At 44.5% G+C, this 23,091-nt stretch overlaps 2 protein-coding genes across 8 annotated transcripts in view; one reads left to right on the top strand and one right to left on the bottom strand.

Annotated features, from left to right (window-relative positions):
* arnt2 (aryl-hydrocarbon receptor nuclear translocator 2) overlaps positions 1-16,237 on the bottom strand; it is a 57,339-nt gene extending 41,102 nt beyond the window's left edge. Inside the window, exons 1-6 of one of the 6 annotated variants that reach the window (XM_077023016.1) lie at positions 15,882-16,237; positions 10,128-10,242; positions 6,756-6,803; positions 5,877-5,921; positions 4,302-4,515; positions 3,517-3,730 (exon numbers count right to left, since the gene is read on the bottom strand). In XM_077023016.1, the coding sequence (XP_076879131.1) occupies positions 3,517-3,730; positions 4,302-4,515; positions 5,877-5,921; positions 6,756-6,803; positions 10,128-10,242; positions 15,882-15,912 (667 nt within the window). In that variant the 5' untranslated portion in view covers positions 15,913-16,237. The remainder of the gene's footprint in view (positions 1-3,516; positions 3,731-4,301; positions 4,516-5,876; positions 5,922-6,755; positions 6,804-10,127; positions 10,243-15,881) is intronic. The other 5 variants (XM_077023017.1, XM_077023015.1, XM_077023019.1 and 2 more) reach the window with 5 other exon arrangements.
* Positions 16,238-20,668: 4,431 nt separating this feature from the next.
* ctxnd1 (cortexin domain containing 1) overlaps positions 20,669-23,091 on the top strand; it is a 14,829-nt gene continuing 12,406 nt past the window's right edge. Inside the window, exon 1 of one of the 2 annotated variants that reach the window (XM_077023023.1) lies at positions 20,669-21,135. The gene's annotated coding sequence lies outside the window, so the exon portion shown is untranslated. The remainder of the gene's footprint in view (positions 21,136-23,091) is intronic. The other variant, XM_077023021.1, reaches the window with a different exon arrangement.

Here is a 23,091-nt window from a genome sequence, read left to right as displayed (position 1 = left end):
AAAACAAATAAAACAAAGTTTTAAAATCGTAGGTTTTACCAGAGGGTCTGCAAAGTCGAGTCCACCCAATAACCATACAGATTGCACATCTTACTAGAACTTGCACGGGGGGAAAACCGAATCACTATTATGAAATGTGTTCCATGGGTCATTCAAACTATAAGGTAACAAAGTCTGTCTGTATAAATGTTAGATCTCTGATGTCTTAATGCTGGCCAGAGTGGCAGAGAGCCTCCACCGTCGGGCCCTGCGGTCACCGGGCGGAGGCCGGGGGTGATGGAGGCAGAAACGTGGCGTGCGGTATATCATCAGGTGATGTAGTCTGGCCTGCTGATGGATGGTCGCACAGGCTCCGCTATCATTTCTCACCCCGGAGAGAATCAAACGTTAGTCAGCAAGCGGCCCAAAATCACTCGCGATCAATTATGCATGCGCGGCCGGTGAGCGGCGTTCCATCGGGCGGACACACATTAACTTTGGAGGCTTCGCTTTATCAAAGAAAAAATATGAGGTTATCAAAACCTCATCAAGAACACTTCAATATTTTATCTGGACCCACTGCAAGAACAGATATGAAAATAACGGAACAGGAGAGGTGAAAAGTCGAGGAAACGCTAAATCTAACACACTTCAGCTAGGACTTTGTAAAATGTATCTTTGTCTGCATAAGACAAGAGGTGTTTTTATGGCAGGAAACTAAAGCATGACTCTTATGAAATCACCCGAGCAACCAGAAGCAAGAGGATTGAAATGAAATTACTCTGCAGAATCATAACGGGCTGAATTACGACTGCCGCTTGCTGATTTCTGATTACTGCCGGAGCACTTACTCTGCGTCCTATTGTAATATAACCCTGCAGAATGAGCTACAGCAACAGCTGGGATGCCAAAAAGGATCACAGTCATTTGTAATCAACCAGGACAATGCAAGGTCTTTCATTTGGCCGAAGCATTCAAGATCTTTAGAATATGAGTGGATATTACAGTCCAATAAAGTGGCAGGCTGCCTTTGGTTTGGATGACCCTTTTAATTGAATTTCCTAGTGCCTGCTAAGCTTAAATGTCAGATTCAAATGAAATTAGCCAGCTCCTGTTTCATCTCAGAAAACCACAAGATTCCAAGGATTTCCAAAAAACATCCTCCCTCTGGAATGGTTAAAACACTTTTCTCTTAAGAGACAATTTCTATCACAAACACGAGTGGTGCTAGTGCAGATCTAAACCAGCGTATCTCGTTAGCATGATCACATATGTGTAATGTCAACTGGCTGTACTTTCTTGTTCGTTTGTCACGTTAGCCTGACTTCGTTAGCATGTCGAAGTGTTTCCAGGAAGTGGAAGACATGCCGTAGTGGAAGAGCTGGAATGTTGTCAGGCGTCCAGAGACAAGAGGACAGTGTGACAGGAGGATGCAGGCTCTCGTGTGCTGATAGTGCCCCCTAGTGATCAACTGTGTGCTTCGTATCCTTTATGAAGGAGCACCTGCCTACAGAGACTGAAACACCTGACACAGCCAGAAGGTCTTATGCATTCACACACTCCTCAGCTTTCATATTCTCAGGCAATAAAAAGATCACAGAAATAAAACAGGTATCATAAACAGATAAGTAAACAGGTCATGTGAAATTGAATAATATACAAATATTTGAAATGTAGGTTTGCAAATTAACTTCTCAGACCAACCTGATACCCTTGCACTCGCTCAAACTCTGTTTCCCATACCCTGGTTTCTCTCCACACACTGATTTCATCATTTATCTAGATATATTTCATTTCACATAGAGTTCTTCTTGGCACTCTGATTCCATCAGCCACAGCTAATCCTGCATTCTGTCTCTGTCTCTCCTAAACACACTGCTGCAGGTGAACAGCCCTCATCTCTGTGTAAAAGTGGCATCAAAACACAATATAACATTTCCAGGCTTTAGCCATTGCTGAGGGTGACGTAGAGGAAGAAATGGCTGTAGTGTTAGCCAATGAAGAGAGAGGGTGAGGATAGGCCTGTCGCGATAATTACATTATCGACTTATCATACGATAATTTTTTTACCGCGATCATTTTTGCTGATGTCGATAATTGGCCATTGGGTTTCCGCGCAAATTTGTTTACATGAGAATAAACCGCAACTACGTTAGATTTCAGAAAGGCACGTAGTGCTGCTCTCCTGCACCCCCTCCCCCCTTAAGGGAAGAGGAATCTGTGATCAGAGAGCGACATCTACCGGTTAGGAAATGAGTGCAGTACACAGAGAGCGTATGCGTCAATAACAGTGCCTCCACACACACAGGTGGAGATGTGTTAACTCGCGAGAACGTATTTGAGGCTAATAGGACTCGAAATGATTGGAAATAATTAGCTTTTTATCAAATTATTTAGTGGTTGTTTATTGAGTGTGACCGTAGCGAGCGATTCCGCCCACCTCCCGCGAACCTCCGCGAACGGGGGAAGCGTTGTTGTTCGAAACGATATGTGGTAGTATAAAGAAACACCCCTCAAAAACAGTGGAAGGAACATTACCTGACAAAGTTTAATGTTGCATTGTGTTTCAGGTTTGAAAAGTGCTGGAATTTGTGCTGGAATTTGTTCGTTTCACAACAAATATCTGTCTGACTGAACAGTTCTCTTGTATTACGTTAACAAATACGAGCCTCTTGTAATTCCAGGACGAAACATGAGAGAAAGTGAAGACGTTAAGATTGGGCGTTTTGAAAATAAACAACCATTAAATAATGTGATAAAAAGCGAATTATTTTGAGTATATGTATAAATATTTAACTTAATTAAGTTTAACGTGCTGGGAAATATTGAAAGGGACCTTTAAAGGAAATTGAAGACACCTCATTTTACTCATGCCACTACAGATATTTGGTCAAGCTCAAATATGACCACATACATGAGCTTTACAATACATTACATTACTGCAAACTGGTGTAATTGTATTATTATGCTACTATATTATTATTGTGGCACATTGTCTTAAAGCTCCTTTGGGGAGCCCAGAAGCAAGAAAAAATTCTATAATGGCACTTTAAAATGACAATATTATCGTTTATCGCAATAATTTCTGGGACAATATATCGTTCTGAAAATTTTGTTATCGTGACAGGCCTAGGTGAGGAAGAGATTACTGCAACGTTAGCCAATGAAGAGTGAGGATGAGTAAGAGATCACTGCAACGTTAGCCAATGAAGAGTGAGGGTGAGGAAGAGATCACTGTAATGTTAGCCAATGAAGAGTGAGGGTGAGGAAGAGATCGCTGCAATGTTAGCCAATGAAGAGAGAGGGTGAGGAAGAGATCACTGCAATGTTAGCCAATGAAGAGAGAGGTTGAGGAAGACATAGCTGTAACGAAGAATGAAGAGAGATAAAGGAGAGGAGAAGAGCAGCATTGTAGCATCTTACGCCCAGGGATGGCGCTGGGCAGTTAGCATTAGTATAGATAAGCCCTAGCTAGCCTACTCGTTACTGTCCCCTGTCACATTCCCAGGAGGTGCGGGCCGGCATTCCGATGCTCACCGGTCATGGAATTCTCGGAAGTGCTGAGTTGTTCGCGGAGCTTGTCCACGTCGTCGGGGTGCACCTGCTCGTACAGGGTACTGCCGAACCACTCCGACTGCGGGTGGTTCAACACGGGCGTAACTGAGTCCGACACGTAGATCACCCGGCCCGTCTCAGCCGCCACCACGAACAGGAACCCGTCGGCCGCCTCTAGAATCAGGTGCTTCAGTTCCTGCCGGAGGAGGCGGAAGGGGCGTTACAGGTATGGTCAGATTTGGCTGTGGTCTAATTCAGCTCATCTTGCTAACAGGACGAGTACTTTGAATATTAAACCTGTTCCAGAACCACAGAGGGCCCTGTCCTGTGTCTAATTTAGTATATTATTCCCACCTGAATATACACGCTGTTAAATATGAGTGTAGCACCAAGTTTAAGACATCTCTTGAATAATTGCTTTTTAACATGAGCCTTCCGAGAAACAGACGTAGAGTGATGTTTATTTGATATTTAGTCTGACATATGACTCCTGCCAATTGTCTACACTAATTGTTTGATTTACATTTCGCCATAACTGTTACAGAGTTTTTTCCTGCTGCTTTCAGACGCCAGCAGTCTGTCCACCACGATTCATGATTCTGGAAATACCAAGACCAGCTTTCAAAGACCAGGTCTGAGTATCAGGGCTACGGAGTCATTGCACATTTCTTGGCTTTCTGGAGCGGCGGGCCTTTACCGCCTCCCTTGGCCCCTCCCACGTACAGCCCCTGCCCCGCCCCTCCCTGACCCCCCGGGGTCCCGCCCACCTGCTCGGTGAGGAAGGAGGGCTTGTAGGCGCCGTCGGTGGACGTGTTCCCTGTGCCCCGCATGGACTTCATGTGCGATACGGCCATGCGCAAGATGGTCAGCTTGTCGGGCTTGCGGGCCAGCGCGCTGCAGGTGGGCACCATGTCCGACAGCTCCGTGATGTACTGTGTCATCTTGTTACGTCTGCGTCGCTCAATCTCGCTGTGGTTTTCTCTGCGGAGGGGGGGGAGGGGGAGGGGGAGGGAGCAGTCCGCAGGGGCGGGGCTTCAGAAGCGGGGCCAACGGCATGTTGATGGGGAGGGGAGCTGCGTGCAGAGAGCTGGGGCCTGAGCGCGGGGCGCCTTGACCGCGGCGTGGAGACCTACCTACTGCTGGACCCACACACTCGGGCCACATTTTGTCATTCAAAGTAATATGCAGACAACAAGAAACCAGGTTTATGCACCTGATCATCTCTTTACAATCTTCTGAGGATACACAGACAAAATCACACCCGTTAAGCAGCAATGATCAGACACAAATGCTACTCTGCATGTAATCTCGTGTAATCTCTATCTTGCACGTGGTCTCCAAGTCTCACCTCTCATTAGATATAAAGTCTGTGCAGGATAAGTTCGTTAAGCATTACAGCCCAAAAGATTTCTTTTCCATCTCTGCTGTTTACCTCAGAGAATCCTCTGCACAGTGGTGCGAAAACCTTCAAATTGACATAATTAACTGAAAACTCCAGCAGGGAGGAGAGAGCGGTGTTCTAAATCCTGTGCATCAGGGCTTCTGTGGAGAGCTTTAGAGTGTGATCTCAGCTGATCACGACACTAGCAGATTGTTAAAGAGCCCAACGGGCACCGCGGCTGTGTGGAGTCACAGTGGGCGCACTCGCCAAGTGTCAGAGAAGGAGGTCAAACAAACAGCGGGAAGAAAACTAAAAAATCCAAGAATAAAATCCTGACGATCATTGATGCAAACGCAGGCGATATAAAGCTGCAATCTGGAGCGATAAAAGCAGAGATGATTGAATTCAAGTTCTCGTCAATCAGCAGTACCACGTCATTTCACTGTACCACTTGTCATTTGTGAAGTTCGCAGTGATGTGTCAATCAAACACATAACCACAACCAGCCCAGCCATCCATTCCCCAACACAGGCAAATGAAAGTTTTCTATGCTCTTCTTTGACTGCAGAGTTCGGAGATGACGGCTGGAAGTTGTCAAATCTAAACAATCAAACAAACGTCAGTGCAGCCGCGAAGCGGCTCTCTAGCGCCACATGTGGTCAAGCACTGACCTGTTGTTTGCTGGGTTCAATTGAACCGAACTTTGTAAAACAGGTGACTCACTGGGTGTGTTTTATTTATTTTTGCTTTTACAAGACTGAATTAAACCATCTCTAGGTTTACCACTTAGTCATCAGCTCATCGACCTGTTTGTTAGATCGCATGGGTTTGCATCAGCTGATGTCTGTTACATCCTCTCCCTGTGGACGAGCCAGGAGCCCAGGGGCTTGACCTGGGCTCTGCTCTGGATGGCTAGTCTGAGCCCTGGCTGTCCCATGAGACCAGCGCGAGACTGTCCTACCTGGCATATCGCTCTTTATCAGCAGGTATCTGATCATCATCATACCTACGAGAGACAGAGAGAGGCAGATGAGAAAGAGAAGGAGTACTTCATTGACTGAACACTGCACACGTGGTTTTATGAAAATTCAGGTCTAAGACATAACCATGGATTGAAGACACTGTAAATGAATCAATGATAAAAAAAACAGAAAATGTATAAATTTAAAGTAACTGTATCCCTATTTCATATAATAAGGTAGCAACTAACTTTACAGAACTATTTAGTTTTTTTCTTCAAGCAGTATAACCATTAATACAAACACAACAAATTAGCCATTACTACTAATACAACAAATTAGCCCTTTAAACTCATTTTAAAGTTTATTAATAAACTCATTAGTCCTGTTTTATTACATATTCTGAGCAAAATGAGAGCCTATAGGAATTATCAAGATTGCAATAGCTGTGTTGAGTTTATGGCAGTTATACTGTTAACAGAGACATAATGTTGATGCGATTTCTCGAGTCGCCATCAGAGGGCACTGTCTCCACTCCTGCGCTACAGCCAGGGCTGTCTGCTGTTCGCAGCATTGGGAATTATGGATACAGGTCCTTTAAAGAGAACATGGACTGAAAGAAAACCACAGGTTGAGGCAAGCAAAAAAAAAGTAAGAGAATGTCTGAAAATGGCACATGCCGAAGATTCAAACACTTAAAGAAATTCAAATCAAATGGTTGAAAAAATGCCAGTGCAAAACAATAATGACAGGACACAGTGATGCTACAGTGGGGTTTGGGGGACTTTGAATACCGACCGATGTTCTACTGAGTCAAGCATACAACTGATACAACTCTGTAATACTTGAAATGAAAACATGTTGGTTGATGAAATTCTAACCTTGAAAATTTGCTCGGCCCTTCTCCGTCTTCATCGTCAAAGTCCATCCTGCAGGAGAAGAGAAATCTACATCACCATTAACCCAACACACCCCAACACAACATCCTAGAGGAAAGAGAAATACCTACATCACCATTAACCCAACACACACCAAAACAACATCCTAGAGGGAAGAGAAAGACCTACATCACCATTAACCCAACACACACCAAAACAACATCCTAGAGGGAAGAGAAAGACCTACATCACCATTAACCCAACACACCCCAACACAACATCCTAGAGGAAAGAGAAAGACCTACATCACCATTAACCCAACACACACCAAAACAACATCCTAGAGGAAAGAGAAAGACCTACATCACCATTAACCCAACACACCCCAACACAACATCCTAGAGGAAAGAGAAAGACCTACATCACCATTAACCCAACACACACCAAAACAACATCCTAGAGGGAAGAGAAAGACCTACATCACCATTAACCCAACACACCCCAACACAACATCCTACAGGAGAACAGAAAGACCTACATACCATTAACCCAACACACCCCAACACACCATCCAGCAGGAGAAGAAAAATACCTAAATGACTATTACCCAAAACACCCAACACACAATCCTGCAAGAGTACAGAAAGACCTACATACAATTAACCCAACATACCCCAACACACCATCCTGCAGGAGAAGAGAAAGACCTATATCACCATTAACCCAACACACCTTCCTGCAGAAGAACAGAAAGACCTAAATCACTATTACCCAACATACCCCAACACACCATCCTGCAGAAGAAAAAGACCTACATCACCATTAACCTAACACACTCCAACACACCACCCTGGAGAAGAGAAAGACCTACATACAATTAACCCAACATACCCCAACACACCATCCTGGAGGAGAAGAGAAAGACCTAAATCACCATTACCCAACATACCCCAAAACACCATCCTGGAGGAGAAGAGAAAGACCTACATCACCACTAACCCAACACACCCGAACACAGCATCCTACAAAAGAAGAGAAAGACCTACATCACCACTAACCCAACACCCCTGACCTAATGACCCATGGGAAGCTTAGGTCATGGTCAGCTGGTGCCTTAGTGTTGCATATTGAGAGGAATGAATGAACAGGATGTGTAAAGCGTGGTTATCAGTAGGGACCTTGGGTCATGTGTGTGGGTCATGTGTGTGAACCCATGTGTGTGAACCCTCTGAGCACTGTTCGCTCAGCACTGGAGCCCACTGGTTCACAATGTTCCTGCGACATGCACTCCTGCACACACACACACACACACACACACACACACACACACACACACACACACACACACACACACACTGATGCCAGAGTGTCTTCCACCAGGCACACATGCCCACTGACAGCTTCCCAGCATCCTGTGTCAAGCCAAGTTCTCCCCTCTACTCCAGCATGTTAGCATTGGCACACACTGTGTTCCTTTTAGACACTCACACACGCACACACACAAGCACACACATACACCCGGGTGTGCTAAACACCTTGTTCTGAGCAACGCCAACACAAACGTCACGACACAGCCGCGTGGTGTCCGTGGAAACAGCCTGAGGGTACACAAGTGACCTGTGCATGAGTGTGAATGACGCGTGTGGGTGTGGATCAATCGGATCAATCGGTCACGAAGGGAGCAACAGGGGGTTCTGAACACCGGGTTCTGACTAGGAGTTTCTGGGCTCCGTGCCCAAAAGTTACCAGCGATTTCCATCAGACTGGCACTGCGCTTCTCAGAACAGACCAGGGTTTCGTCTAGCGCGTCATCACACAACGTGCGTCATGGCCATCCTCGTCAGCTCCAACACTCCACGAGAGCTCCATGTGGTCATGTTTACATGAGCTAAATCACAGAAAGCAAAGGAAACTCTCCCTTCTGTCTCGTGAAAGCAACCTCAGTAACTTAATAATCCAGAATAACGTGTAAGCAATTCACTCTGACTCTGCCAAATTGGGAAAAATATACAACTTCTTAAACAACGCAGTGATGTGAATGTAAGTGTGAGCATCTGGAGGCACTGTTATTAATTATGTTTCCACCTGTAGTCTTTCCCCCCGCTGTCCAATCAGGTGGAGTAAAAGGGGGCCAGGCACCATAACGCTGTTCAATCTCCCACTTCAATCCGTGCGTAGTGCGTAGATAAAAAGAACAATTTAGATGGATTCTTCAAATGAATCTTCACATTTCACACTTCTAAAAGCCAGCAGCAAGGACGTAATTTACTGTAAATATTCATGTAAATGTAAAAGGGTTGAGCTTCTTGACATTTTTTTTTACGCCAGCCGATTTTCTGCTCATATTTTTAAAGGCTCGTTGTCTTTGAAGTGCATACATGTGACATATGATAACTGACATAATACAATAACTACATAAAACACAAAAATGGCAAGACTTATACTATATCAACATCCACCGCCGACATACTGCAGTTCCAGTTCCGAGTAAAGCATTCTAAATCAGTCTCGCTGGTGTTACGGCTGAAGTGGCATTACAGAGTCACGCATGAAAGGACACAAGTGATGGTCACAGGCCTGTTCTGCTTTATAGTGTCTTGAGATGGAGCTCAGTACGAACACGTGGCTCCCTGATCCTGGGTCAGCCGTCCTGGTTCTGTGCTTCTTTGCAAACACAGGCTAAAAATTAATTTAAATCTCATGCGAGTGTTTCTGATCTTGGGAGCGGAATGCCGAGCTCGAAACATCAAAGGAAACAGAGGCGGAGTTTGTGCAGGCAAGATCTGTGCGTGCTGCCTGACAACCAGTGGCTGTTCAATCCAGCGGAAGAATACTTCTAAAAGCACATAGAAGGAGGTCTTGAAGATAACAGCAGTCTACAGTCCCCTATACTGGACTCAGCACGTCCCCGTCCCCGCCCCTGTCCCCGCCCCATCCCTGTCCCCGCCCCATCCCTGTCCCCGCCCCATCCCTGTCCCCGCCCCTGTCCCCGCCCCATCCCTGTCCCCGCCCCTGTCCCCGCCCCTGTCCCCGCCCCATCCCCGCCCCTGTCCCCACCCTCGTCAGGCTGATTTTAGCCCTGCAGACACTCGTGGGTTCTGCATTTATTTATGCGTGACATGAGATGGAGAAGTAATCAACATTCATACAGAACAAGGCCGCGGGATTAAAATAAAACCTGCGCACCACTGGGGATTAAGAAACGTCTTAGACGCCAGCGGATTGATTTAGAGTCAGATAAGGAGGTTATCAATGTAATTCACATTATTGACATTATATTATATTAGAATCAAGCGTGCAGCCCCACGTCATCACCAGCGCTCACACACACCCTTCGTGCCCTGATGTGTTGGCTGCGAGAGAGACGGTACTCACCCTGCCGACCTCCTCTTGCCCCCGCGGCCCGGCATGGTGCCCGCCATCCTCACCTGGCCCGCACCCACCACGGCGCCCGCCATGCTCACGGGGCCGGGCAGATCTGTGCCCATCTCTGCAAACCAACCACAAAAACGACTGAATGAAAAAGAAAGAAACCTGCCAGTTGTCCCAGGCACCTTACAGAGGTTTACACACACGCGCACACACACCACACACACACAAACACACACACACACATATATATACACACACAGACAAAAACAAACAACCAGAGAGGCACGAAACACTAAAACATTCCACAGCAATGTGTAGGGAGTTTTTCCCACACTTTCTTATTCCCATGATGCATCTGTTTGTTTGTGTTTGTGTGTTGTAAGTGAGATGGCGCGTGAGGCGGTACGGGAGTCTACAACCACTGCAGCTGCTACTGGAGCTGCACCTGTTACCAATCCCAAATCTACACAGCAAAATCATGAACGTCATGCGTTAGTTAAACACCAAGGATAAAAGGACACAGAGAAAATGTGCTTCGCATTCGGAATGGAGTACAGTTCGCTAAAATGTTCCCTAAGTCATGCTGCTCAGAGATTTCTGATCAAATCCCTATACTGCATGGCGCATGGTGTGGCATGAGAAAACCCTCCAACGGTCTTTGTGATTTATTAGCTAGACAGCAGCGAATCTGCTCGTCTGATGAAGACCTGGTCCCAAAAGACAGAGAAGGAGATACAGGAGACAGGAAGAATGAAGACATCATATGGCGGTAGTTGTAGCACACACCCTCGCTGACACTAAAAGCGAAAGAGAAGAGACATTCCAGCGAATTAACTGCACACTCTTCTGTCGCAGGTAAAGTGTGGCCGGGGTTGCCAGGTCCTCGTCTACTCGGGCCCGTTTGATTAACGCGCAGTTCTGACAAAGTGGCTCCAAAACTGATTCTCATTCTTCACTCCTGTTACTACACATCTTTCATATTAGTTTCAATTTAACGCTGTGAATAATTCACACCGGTTACTCAATAGCAGTGAGGATAATGAAGGGTAATTAATATTAATTAATTCACAAGATGAGAGATTAAGAGGCGAATTATGCAAATTGCTTTAGTATTTAATGCATTTCATTTGCAAGAAATGTGATCTATTATAAACATTAAAAGGTAAAATAAAAATAGATAATTAAAATTCGTTGTTTTAGATAAGTGGTTCTTTCATTTAAAAAAGTAGCTCAAGGTGGTTCACACCCACGTGGTTCCCATCTTAACCCCCAGCTCTTATCCCTCAACCCCTGGTCAGCACCCACGTCCCCTCCACACACCCACCCCCACACACACTCCCAAGCCATGGCTACTTTTCCTGGGGGCTTCACTACTTTCCGGGGGCTTACTGATAAGGCTCGTGCAACCATCGCACTCCGCAAACCTCCTGTGACCTGCAACTGATAAGCCCGATGCACATTAAACGCGCTCCGATCGGTATTAATATTTGATGCGTGGCATGGTGCTTCTCTGTGACCGACAGGAAGGAGACAAACGGGGCTGAACGCTTTCACACCGCCGTTTCCGATGTCTCACTCCCAGCCCGACCTGCTCGGCCCGCTCCCCGCGGGCTTCGACGAGCCCCCTGCAGGGCGTGCTGGAGTGGCTGGCTTCTCCCGTGCGCTTGGGGGTCGCGCCTCTGTGGCCGCGGTGTGCCCCTCCTCCCCCACCCTGGCTGGCCTTCCCTTGCTGCACTCAGCCCCCAAACTCACCCCCCCCCATCCCCCCCCCACCCGCGAGCCTCTTTTTCTCGGGGTTGCTGCTTTAAATGCGGCGTGAAACACGCCCTCCGTTGGGACAGTGTTAGACAGCTGCATGAGAAAATTCCACCGCCGTGACACGCAGCTCAGTGCCCGATGCCACACAGTTCTGCCCGTCGCCTGACATGGTCTCCAGAGCGCCCCGTGCCCTGCTAATAACTGCAGACTGTAGGCGGAGACAGCTACTTGGACGCGTTGCTTTTTTAATTAAAAGCATATTCCGTTAACCTTCCCCATTAAGAAACGTGTGCCTCCACCAAGGGGAACCCAATAGAGCCTTGGCTTCATGACAAGAACTCACCAAAACACACAAGCAAACAAATCAATGTTAATAATTCAGTCATTAATGGTCCATGCCCAACTTAGGTCTGTCTCCACAGAACCCTCAGGTGAAACGGGCCAAACTCAGACGACCTGATAACACTTTACATTAGTGTGCCAACACTATTTACAGCATTAGCTAACCTCAACTAAACATTATCAGCATTACTACACCATAAATTACATTAACAATGTAATTAACAAAATAACAGACTTCAGTTTGCCCTGTGGGTAGAGGATATGGTGAACACTTGAGGACAGCATAGCAAGTAAAAGCAGGACAGGTCACCAAATCGTACAAAGTGACACGACAGGACAGGCAGAAGGATACGTTTCATGGGTGTGAATGGCAACTATGGCAACAGAACCTCTCAATGCTTGGGCATTTGCCACAATGTAAACTACCGCCAGGAATAATGTTAAAGAAACTTCATGTGAAGTGCTATGTGTAATCTTTTACAAAAGTATTCACCGCCTACGTTTCAGAAACACCTACCCTACACTCAGTGGTCACACCACAGTCTGTACATGAAGTCTACAGGAAACACTGCTCTGTTCATACATGTGTATATGTGTAATTACACCGTGTGTCTACGTTATCACATTTCAGTCATCACTGGTCAGTTTCTGATCACAGTCCCACTGCTGACTGACATGAATTGGGTGTTCTTTACACACCAGTATCGTGGCTGTGCAGCACTGGGATGGTTTTTACTGCTGCGTCTTGTGTAAGGCACTACCAAAAGACCTCCAGCCAAACATGGTCCTGCCGGCAGAAACTGGCCGACACAAAGTGAGTGAAGCCACAACCTCAGACTGCTTAAGGTGAGTTTCCGGAATTACGGCGAGTGCAATAAGAGCCAGGCGGAGGCCTTTGGCTGACGCTCCCGCCGTGACCCGCTCCTTTCATTACAGAGCTCGCAAAGAAAGCTCCCCAAACACAGACGCTCGGCAAACAGCGGCTAATCAATAACGCGTACAATCTCCGTAACAAAAGTGCCCCGCGTTCAGCACCTTATCGGAAAGAGCACCGGAACGCGACCCGCTCAGCGCTCCAGACGTCTGTGTGTGCTGAGAAACGAGGGCGCAGGACCGCGGCCTGTTCCGGCTAAGCAAACACCAGCTTATTACGGATTACTAAACAAAGTGTCCTTCAGTCCCGCTCCTGACAGCTGACTCTTCCCAGAATGCTCTGCTGCATTCTAAATCGTGCTTGGCAGCTCCGAGGCTCGACCAGGTGCTAATAACGCTCCCCTTCTTTATTCATCTTACCTCATTTGCATTTCTAATGGGCACGCGAGGGAGGAAAAAAAAACCTGTCCAATGGGAGAACAGGGAGTCACCCGCGCACACTGCTAACACTTCTAGCAGGCGCTAAGAGTTCTCAGCAAAACAGGGAAAACGGAAAATAACTCATGGTCGCGGCATTTTTTTTTTAAGTAATGAGTCACGTTCTGTGTTATGTCTAATGAAACCATTCTATGACATTTTTCATTAATATCATCCGGCTAAACAAAAACGCTAAGGGTCTGTTATGTTCTGCTTGGTATACTCTCTCTGGTTCATGGTCAGCCTTCAACTAATGAGTCCCCCTCTGGCTACACGCGACCTTCTCTCCCGAGTCTTTTATAAAGCAAAAATGTTTCAGAAGACTGAAATGCTAAGACTGAAAATCTGGGCACAAGTGTATGGTGTACATACATATACTTAGGATTACAACCCACATAATTAAATTGCTGCTTTAATGTAAACAGCATTATGTTGTTATTCTTCAGGGTATAAGAATAATTATAATTTTTCCAAGGATATATTGATCAATATTGATCCTTTTAAAATTTCTCCTTTCAATTTATATAGATCAATACAGTAAATAAAGCGAATCAAGATATTTCAATTTTAAAAAATCTTAGGGCTTATATCTCAGGAGTGTTAGACTGTGGTTGTATAATTTGTGAACCACAGTGATAAAAAAGAAGAAGCAACCCACCTAGGACAAAAATCAATACATCACACAAAAACAATAAAAAAAAATAACTTCAACAATTAGTATTCATAAGAACTGATGATATCACATTAATATTTTGAGGACAACCCTCAACAAATATTTTTGCTACCAACCTTGAAGCAATGGAATCAGTAGAAGAGGTGTATCACTATTCTCTTTTATTGTAGCCTCAAATCAGCATAAACATAATACACTTAAGTCAAATGCTTCAGAGATGTCTGGATCTCGATTTCATAGCTTGAGAAGTTTTTTTCCAGACCATAATGTCTCCCCTGAACTACTCTTTTTGACTAAAATAGAACCCCAGACGCCTCCATGATCGTGACCACCATGGCATATGCCAACAGTGTAGGCACGCAGAGGCAGGGGAAGCTGTGTGTTCATGTTTGAATCAGTAAACGCAATAAAAACAGACAAACAAAAGATATATTACATATTACAATTATTATTACTGTTTTATTACGCATTTATATTTCATAAGAGGGAAAAAAGTTTCAGTACCAGCACACCTCTCTGTACATTATCCAAGGAACTTTTTTGCAGCCCTCAAAAGCCTGTGTCATTAGCCGATTAAGGCAGCCCTGTGGTATGAATTAGGTGGTTTGACACTCGGGGGCACTTTAAATTACATGGAGCAAGAAAATTAAATCTAACCTGTTACTTGTACTAAGAAACAATAACAACAAAAAACATTTCAGAAACAAAAAAAAAATACACTTCTCTCGCAGAGAACACCAAAAACACACCTTGAGAAAACATTCGTACAACTAGTTTTAGCTGTGTGCTGTGCAAGAAGTAGGCTGTTGTATCAGTGTTTGCTGTAGTTGACGTGATTGAATCTAATCAGTAAACATGCCTGTTATTTAACCTGAAGGAGACATGTACGAACTGTGGCACATTTAAGCCGTTCTACCTACTTAACTTGTTCCCCTCTATTAAAATAACAACGCCTAGATATGTTCTTGCCCCCATGGTTTACAAAAACAACATTGCGCAACTAATGTGGCGCAGGCCGCAACAGCTCCAGTGAACGAGCCGCTCGGATCGGTTCGTGCCGTCGCTCCCATGAGCCCGCGGGCTTAGCGGGGAACACAGCCGAGATCTTCTAGATGGGCTAAAGATGGGATCAACAGGCAACAAGAACCAAACCCCGGTCCCTGTCGTGTGCATTAACACCGAGGTTTGGGATCTCTGCACGAATAAACACAAACACTGGCTAACGTTGAAGCGTTCAGCTCCGCACGGGGGGAATCAAAGCACGTAGCTGCCGCCTTGGGGCAAATATATTCTGCATCTAATTTGCATTAGTGAAAAGCGATCCCCGAATTAAGGTCGTTTGAGCGTCGGCGAGATAGATATGAGCACTGCCCACGAATGCGGTCAACACTGTTGTCTAATTATGATACGGCGCAACAAAACAAGCAGCGCAAAACATGTTTAAGCCTAAAACATCCGTAGTGGGTTGTGTGGAGGCTGCGTGGGGGGAAGGGGGTGCCGGACGTCGGCCGACGCTCCACGTTTAGTTTCTTTTGTTAACGCAAATAAAAACAAAAACATGATACGTGAACGCGACCCACATCCCCCCGAGCGAGTCTGTATTTCACAACATTATTGTAAAAAACGGGACTTACCCGACGGATTAACGGCGGCGGGTGTTGCCATATTGCCTCGATGCAAAAACAAAAATGCAGAAACGAGAATGACGCACGATGCTGGACAGCGGGGAGAGGACGGTGCGCTCGCGGATCTGGCACGTGAACCCGGTTCCGCGGCCTACGGGACACTCGCGCGCATTCGGCCGCCGACGAATCTGGCGAACGTTCGGACGACGGCGGATGTTTTTACTCCCGTTTCTGCTGGCGCACGGAACCAGTTCTGCGTTCAGACTGAAAAATGCAAGATGTCTGAAAGGTAACGTTGAACAACGCGAGACTTCGCTGGAATTAATTAATGCGCTTCTAACCTCAAGTCCAAATTGCAAAATTGCACATCGCCAAAGAGGAGCGAGCAGATGTGCGTGTGTGGACCGTCGGTTAAAGAGTATCCTTTACAATTTTACACAATACTGCTCTTTTTCCAGGACTGTGTTAATTAACCTACATTAAACAGTTATTAAGTTAAGTTATTATTAGTTATACGCTCTAATATTGTTTTAAGAAATAGAACTTTTTTAGGATATGTAATTTAAATATGTGGAAAAAAGAGCAAAACTCTAACTTTATATCATAAAGTTATCACGAACAGACTATGATTATGTAAGTCTGAATAATAGCCTAGTGTAACCCAACTACTTTAGTATTTACAAGGTTCTCTTTAGGGATTCTGCCCGTCATAAGACAAGTCATCCCAGCTTTTACTAGTAAAATGAAGACCAAGGGCATCAAGTCCAACACAGATGGAGGGAGCTGAGGTTTCAGATCTGTATAGTGCCACTTTGTAAGCCCGACGTATTTCACGAAAACACCCCAGTGGAGAAAATCACAAGGAATCTGAAGGCTGTCGGAATCTGTTTTTCAACTACTTTCAGTACGTTGAATGGAGCATCTAGCTCCACGTCTTCGGCCACATCAGAGGAAGAGTTTCTGCCGAAGAAAAACCCCAAACCCACTGAAACCAGATGTCTTAAATGTTCGCATGACTACCACCACTATTTAGAATGGAGAGAGAGCTACATGCTTGCAGTGGTTTGCCTTGCTTACTTTATATCGCCCGAATCTGGATAATCCACAGACTTCAATTTCCCCATACGTCTCTGCTGCCCTTTACGTGACAGATATAGTTTATATGTTATATGTTATATGTTATCGTGCAGTAAACATTTTCTCCAGCATGTTAAAAGTCAGAGCTGGCTCCCAGTCAGTCACGTGTCTCGTCACATGGCGTAACACGATTTAACATGACACACGAGCTGCAGCCCAGAGATGAAGAGGAGTTTCTTTTCATTTTTGCATATTGTATAGAAAACCTACGACTCATGTCACAGCTCACTGCTCCGTATGCAGTACCTCTTACTGCAAGCGCATTTCTCTGAGCTGCTTTTCACATGTAGTTAACTTAAACAGGCTTAACAGGACATGATTTTAGAGAAGAGACTTTGGTTGGCAGACTTCATACAATACTGAGATTTCTGTATGGTCGGGCAAACTTTTGTTTTTTACAGCTGGCAATTTGGAGATGCAGCACCAACATCCATTGCCTCATCCGTTAGGTTGTATTCATCTAATGAGTCTGAAACATTTTTCAACACAACGCCGCTAACGGACTTATTAAAGGCGATAAGCTTAAGGAGCACGATATTAAGTTTCTGGTCCAATAGAGCTCAATGTAACTGATTTATGGCAGGCGGCAAACGCTGCCAAAGTTAACTAATTTATGATGTGTGGTGACAATGGGCTGGTATAGGACATGCATAACCTTAGGTTGGCTTCAAACTTGCATTGATCCTTGTTTCTACTGTTATTAAAGGAGTACTTCACACAAATACATACAGTTGCTAATACTGAAAGAAAGCTGAGTGCAAAGTTAACCTCAAGTAGGCTAAATATGCTTATGCTAGCTGACCTGATCTTTATTTAGGTTCATCTATACTATTAGCATTCTGGGCAGAAGTACATGTCTATCACATCCAGTTTCCTTTATTAAAGGTTATAAAACACAACCAGACTTCCTCTAAATTCATTACTCAAGGTTCTTTTTGCTTCTGAGGGTCTGGCTTGGTTCTGAACTTGTGTTGTTCTGTGTTTTTTTCTTCCGCTGTCCTGGTTTTAACTAACATCTTAAAAATACATGAACACCTGGATGTTTGCCCGTAGTGGCCTATATACATTACAACAGTGGTGTATTTTTAGATTAGGAAGAGCGGTATTTATTTTCAACTCTCATTCAATCCAACAGAATGGAAGAGTTCAGAAGATTTCAAAGCTTCATGCTAGACATTTATGTTAAGGGCAGTTGGATAAATGATCAGGAATAAAAAGGACAGTCAGGCTGCAATTTAAAATGCATAAACTGTAATAAGTACCTCCATTCGTCAACATGATATGATCTCCCCAATTTCCTAAACATTAAATTGAGACATGCATAAGATGTGAAATGGCGAGGTTTTCCTGTAAGGGAAAATCTTTCAAATGGGATGTTAGTGTAAAGAAATGTTCCAGCCATCTGTTGCTTGCCTGGAGTGAGAAGGAATGTTGTATTTTCACAGGAAATGTTAAGCTTTGGGTAATACTATGCTGTAATGCTGGGTAATGCCAAATACCTCACCCAAGTAAATACACAGCTGGTTCAGAAACACTGGTCTCTCCAGTGGAGATTCTCTATTCTCCGTTCTCCAAGTATTGGAATAGAGAACAATTATTGGAAGAAGTATTACTGAAATCCACCTGGGAAAACTAGAAATGACATTTGTCTTCAATTCAAGTTCAGTTCACGGGAATACCCATTCACATAGATTATTAAAATATTAAATATTAATGAAACTATTCAAGTGCTCATAAATGTGTTTGCATATCAGTAGTACAGATAATTTAAAAAGTACAGATAAGAGATAATTGACAGTATGTTTAAAATAAAACAGATTTTGTTTGCTTAAATTCTTTACTCATAAAAATATTTCATACACATCAATGGGTTGTTGTTCTGTTCTGGTAATCACAATAAAACAGTTACGCATGTTGATTTTACAAAATAATGAGCAAAAGTAATTTGTTTTGTCACCCACTCCACAGAATTAGCACAACTTATGAACTTACAAAGGCATGATATTGCTTGTGTTAACAGTAGGCTCCGTCTGTTTTTAGTGTTAAAGTCTTCAGGAGTAAAAATAATACAGCAAAGTGAAGACATCTTTTCAGAGGAAGCTCCAGATTAATAGCGGACCTATCACACGTGAACATCCAGAGCTGCATAGGAAAAATGGTTCTGTGGCTGTCACAGACTCCACAGTCAGCAACTATTGTGATACAATCCAGTCCTCAACCAATCAGGAGGCCCTCCCTGCCCATGGGTTCTTTTGCATGTGCACAAATGGGTAAATAGAAAACAGAATGGTAAATAAAACTTTGGAGAGACATTTAGACAGGGGGATTGTAGTGGGATTGTAGTAAGGCCATAGATTCCCTCTGAGGTTAAATCTGGCAGATGTAGGCAAGAAAATCTAGTGCTGCTTTCACCATCTTTGAAGGCGGCTTAGATGTGAAACCATTTTCACTGCACTAGGCTTTGCTTTAAGGTGATGCACTCTCCACAAAGTCTGCAAAGAAAGAGTTGATTTGTCCCTCCTGCTGGTTCTTTGCTATTTCTGTTGCTCTGCTGTCTCCACAGCTGTCTCGGGCTCTGAGGGTTGTGATGATTGAACACATGCACAAATGAATCCCTATCGTATTTCTAAACTGCTGCTTGTTCTTTGCTCTATAACAAGGTTGAAACAAAAAACCCCTCCGTGCTCACTTTCAGCAATGAGGTAGCGTGTTTGTGACCAAACCCATTTGTACTGTGCCGAATGTTAACCTCTAGCAAGGTGTGCACGCACTGGACATTCTAACAGTTCTATTTCTGACGTTGCACCTGGATTAACACTTTGCACATGTTGATATGAGATGTTGCATTTCAATTGAGCCATACAGGGTTATTGAATTCTGTGTTTACCTAATAGAGACTTGGACAATGACACCCTTTGTGTCAGGAGGATGGAAATGGACAAAATGATCTCATATCCAGAACAGCAGGGTTTGCACAAACCTCTCGCTTGCCCTTGTTAAATGGCATATTTATTGGGCGCTCAGGCAGGGGTGATGGGTGGCCGACAGCACTGCACCTGTGCGACCAGCAGGCTGAGGAGTGTGTGGGGGGGGGGATGATAATGTCCACCCCCATTATCATCACCTCCTACAGGCTCACTGCTGTGCTCCCTGCCCTAGTTAGCATGCGTGCTAAAGCTAACTGGGCGACACTCTTCGGGGAGCCTGGAAGAGATGTTGCTGACCAGGGGTCTTCCTGCTTTCTAACACACCTCCGGGTCTGGCTGGGTGGAGCAGCTCCAACGGCTGGTGAAGAGAAGAGTAAATGCTACAACCAAAAATGTTCACTCAGGTGGATGAGCTACAACATTTTAAGTGACCAAGTTCAGTTGTCCTAGTGTTAACGCACCATGGAGTGTTTAGACACCCAAAATAGTACATCACCCTATCAGTAAAAGTCTCATTAGTCTCAGTAAAGTTCATATTCTGTAGTTCTGTACTTCCTCATAACTTCTTCATAACTTCTTTCATCCAAAGTGCTTATAAGTGCTTATATGCAGTATATACAGCAATGATCCATTTTGTTTTGAAGTTGCCATGGTAATGGGCAACACTGTCTGTTGGGACACAGAGAGTGGAAGAAATACTTTTGCATTAGCTATTATTAGTTGTTAATGACATGCAATAAATGAGGTGTGCATATATACGAAATAAACCAATAAGTCATTAACATGTTTAACAGTGGGACTGTAAAAACGACATTTGCAAAGATGTGTGTGTGCGTGTGTGTGTGTGTGCGTGTGTGTGTGTGTGTGACTATAAGCTTGCTTTGGTCCTGTTGGTCCATTAGCGCGCGTGTGTGTTTGTGTGTGTGTGTGTGTGTGCATGTGTGTGTCTCCCCTCCCTTCCCCCACTCCTCACACACACCCTCTGTCTCATACACACACACACAGACTCACCCACGCACTCCTTCTCGCTCTCACACACATCCACGCTCACACGCGTGCTCCATCTCTCCGTAGCTGATGCAGTAAGACCGGGAGCTGGATTCTGCAGCAGTTGCTAAGCGCTCCTGATCCTCGTCGCCGAGCAGCGTTGTGCAGGGATGCCCTGTCTCCTACTTTCCCCGCATGGGATGTAAGATCAGGTAGGACACTCCGTTCCTCTCATCTCATCACCGTGGCATCCCATCACTCCTTGGCCCGCCTTCATGTCTGCACTGCCGGTGAGGAGATCCTGTCTTCACACGCTCTGGGTCTGTGCACCGTGGCTCGTCACTCACGCCTTTCTGGGTTTTCTGCCTTAAAACAGGATTCAGTGTTGTGGAATTATGACGCACGACAAGGATTTTATGTTCAGCTGCCTTCAAAACAAGGTTTACTTAAGCAATGTTTAACTTAAGCCACAGTTGTTATTGGGACGCAGGAAAAGTTCAAGCAAGGATGCCTGGTAATTAAAAGCCAGAGCCTACAATTATTCATAGTTGTACAAACACAGCAAGTGCAAGAAATGATTTTGGGTTGTCCTGAATCATATCCGTTACCACTCTTACAGGCAAAGGAAGAATCCTACCATCAGCCATTATATAAGCTGGTGTTGCCTGTCCCAGAGCAGAACTGATGCTTTCAGGTTTGCTGTTTAATTAATAATCCATCTGCCCCACAGTCTTCCAGTGAAACCCTTAGTGTTATATTCTGTGTTGTTGTGCAAATAAAACCTCAGGTTGATTTATTATTAATGGGCTAACATTGATTCATGTTTGCAGATATATGACTGAACAATCACTGGTAGAATAACAGCACAGCTGTAAAACTGAGTTATGGCACATTTCTCTTAGTTTACTGTTTCAGGACTTTAAGTTATATCTTGGACTTCAGACAAGACAGAAGATGAGAATAATGAGGGTTATGGGTATTCTGGCAATTAAATCTATATTTTCATCTATTACAATCAGTAAGTGAAAATGTTATTTCTGGACATTTTGATGTTCCCATCCTTCCGGTCTCTGGTTCATCTTGTGCATATCACAGGTTCACTGAGGTGCTGATTGCAGCATCCAGAAAAAAAACTGGAAATGGTTCCTGCCAAAAACGGCACGCGGCGTGCACCCCGGCAGCGTGGGTATATTTGTCTCCGCGACACCGCCGTTAATGGGCTGGTGTTTGGCGCCGAACGTCAGCAAACACACCGGGGACCAGAGAGGCAGCCTGTCACACAACGTTGTATTCTTGAGATGACAGAGGTGCACCTTGTGACAGATCAGTTGCAGAATGTGTGAGATGCAGTATATTCTTATTAAAATCAATGTTGTTTGTACAGTGACCCGAGTGATGATGACTACCGGTTCAACTCAGTGATGTTTTTATTTCTTTGAGTTTCTTTGAGGTACTCTCTGTCTCCACAAAGAGTACATTAACTAAAGAGCACATTACCTCATTAGAAGTAATTTGTATTCAGACTGTTCTGAAAACTAATTTAAAGAGATTTTATCTAACACTTTCCTATTGGTCTGCCTCCAGACGTTTAATTTAGCCATTTGTATTCTGAAGGACTCCTCTTCTGTAACAAACATTTCTTCTTTTGACTGTTGATGTGATGGGAAAATGAATGAGAGAAGACAGAAATTTTGCTGAAATTTACACACTTTCACTGTTAGTGTTACCACCATATTACACAGAGAGAAAAAAGTGAAATATCTGGGTTTTTTTCACTTTGTGTTATATTCACAAATATATATATATTATATTTGTGTCATATTCATCACATGGCATGCATCATCTCTTTTAACATCTCTCCTCTCCTCTGTTCTCCTCTCCTTTCCTCTCCTCCCCCCTCCTCTCCTTTGTTCTCCTCTCCCCTCCCCTCCTCCCCTTATGTTCTCCTCTCCTCTCTTCTCCTCTCCTTTCCTCTCCTCCCATCCTCTCCACTCCTGTTCTCCTCTCCTGACCTCTTCTCTCCTCTTATCTTCTCTCTCCTTTCCTCTTCTCCTCTTCTCTCTCTTTTACTCTCCTCTCTTCTCCTTTCCTCTCCTCTTTTCCTCTGCTTTGAGTTGAGTTTCCTTTGTTTTGACTTTTCAGCTAAGGAGACAAGAATACCCCTTTCT

Source organism: Brachyhypopomus gauderio, chromosome 12 (assembly GCF_052324685.1).
Source record: "Brachyhypopomus gauderio isolate BG-103 chromosome 12, BGAUD_0.2, whole genome shotgun sequence".
Classification (NCBI taxonomy): Eukaryota; Metazoa; Chordata; class Actinopteri; order Gymnotiformes; family Hypopomidae; genus Brachyhypopomus; species Brachyhypopomus gauderio.
Note: the sequence above shows the minus strand (reverse complement) of the source record. Positions and strands in the feature narration are given on the sequence as shown.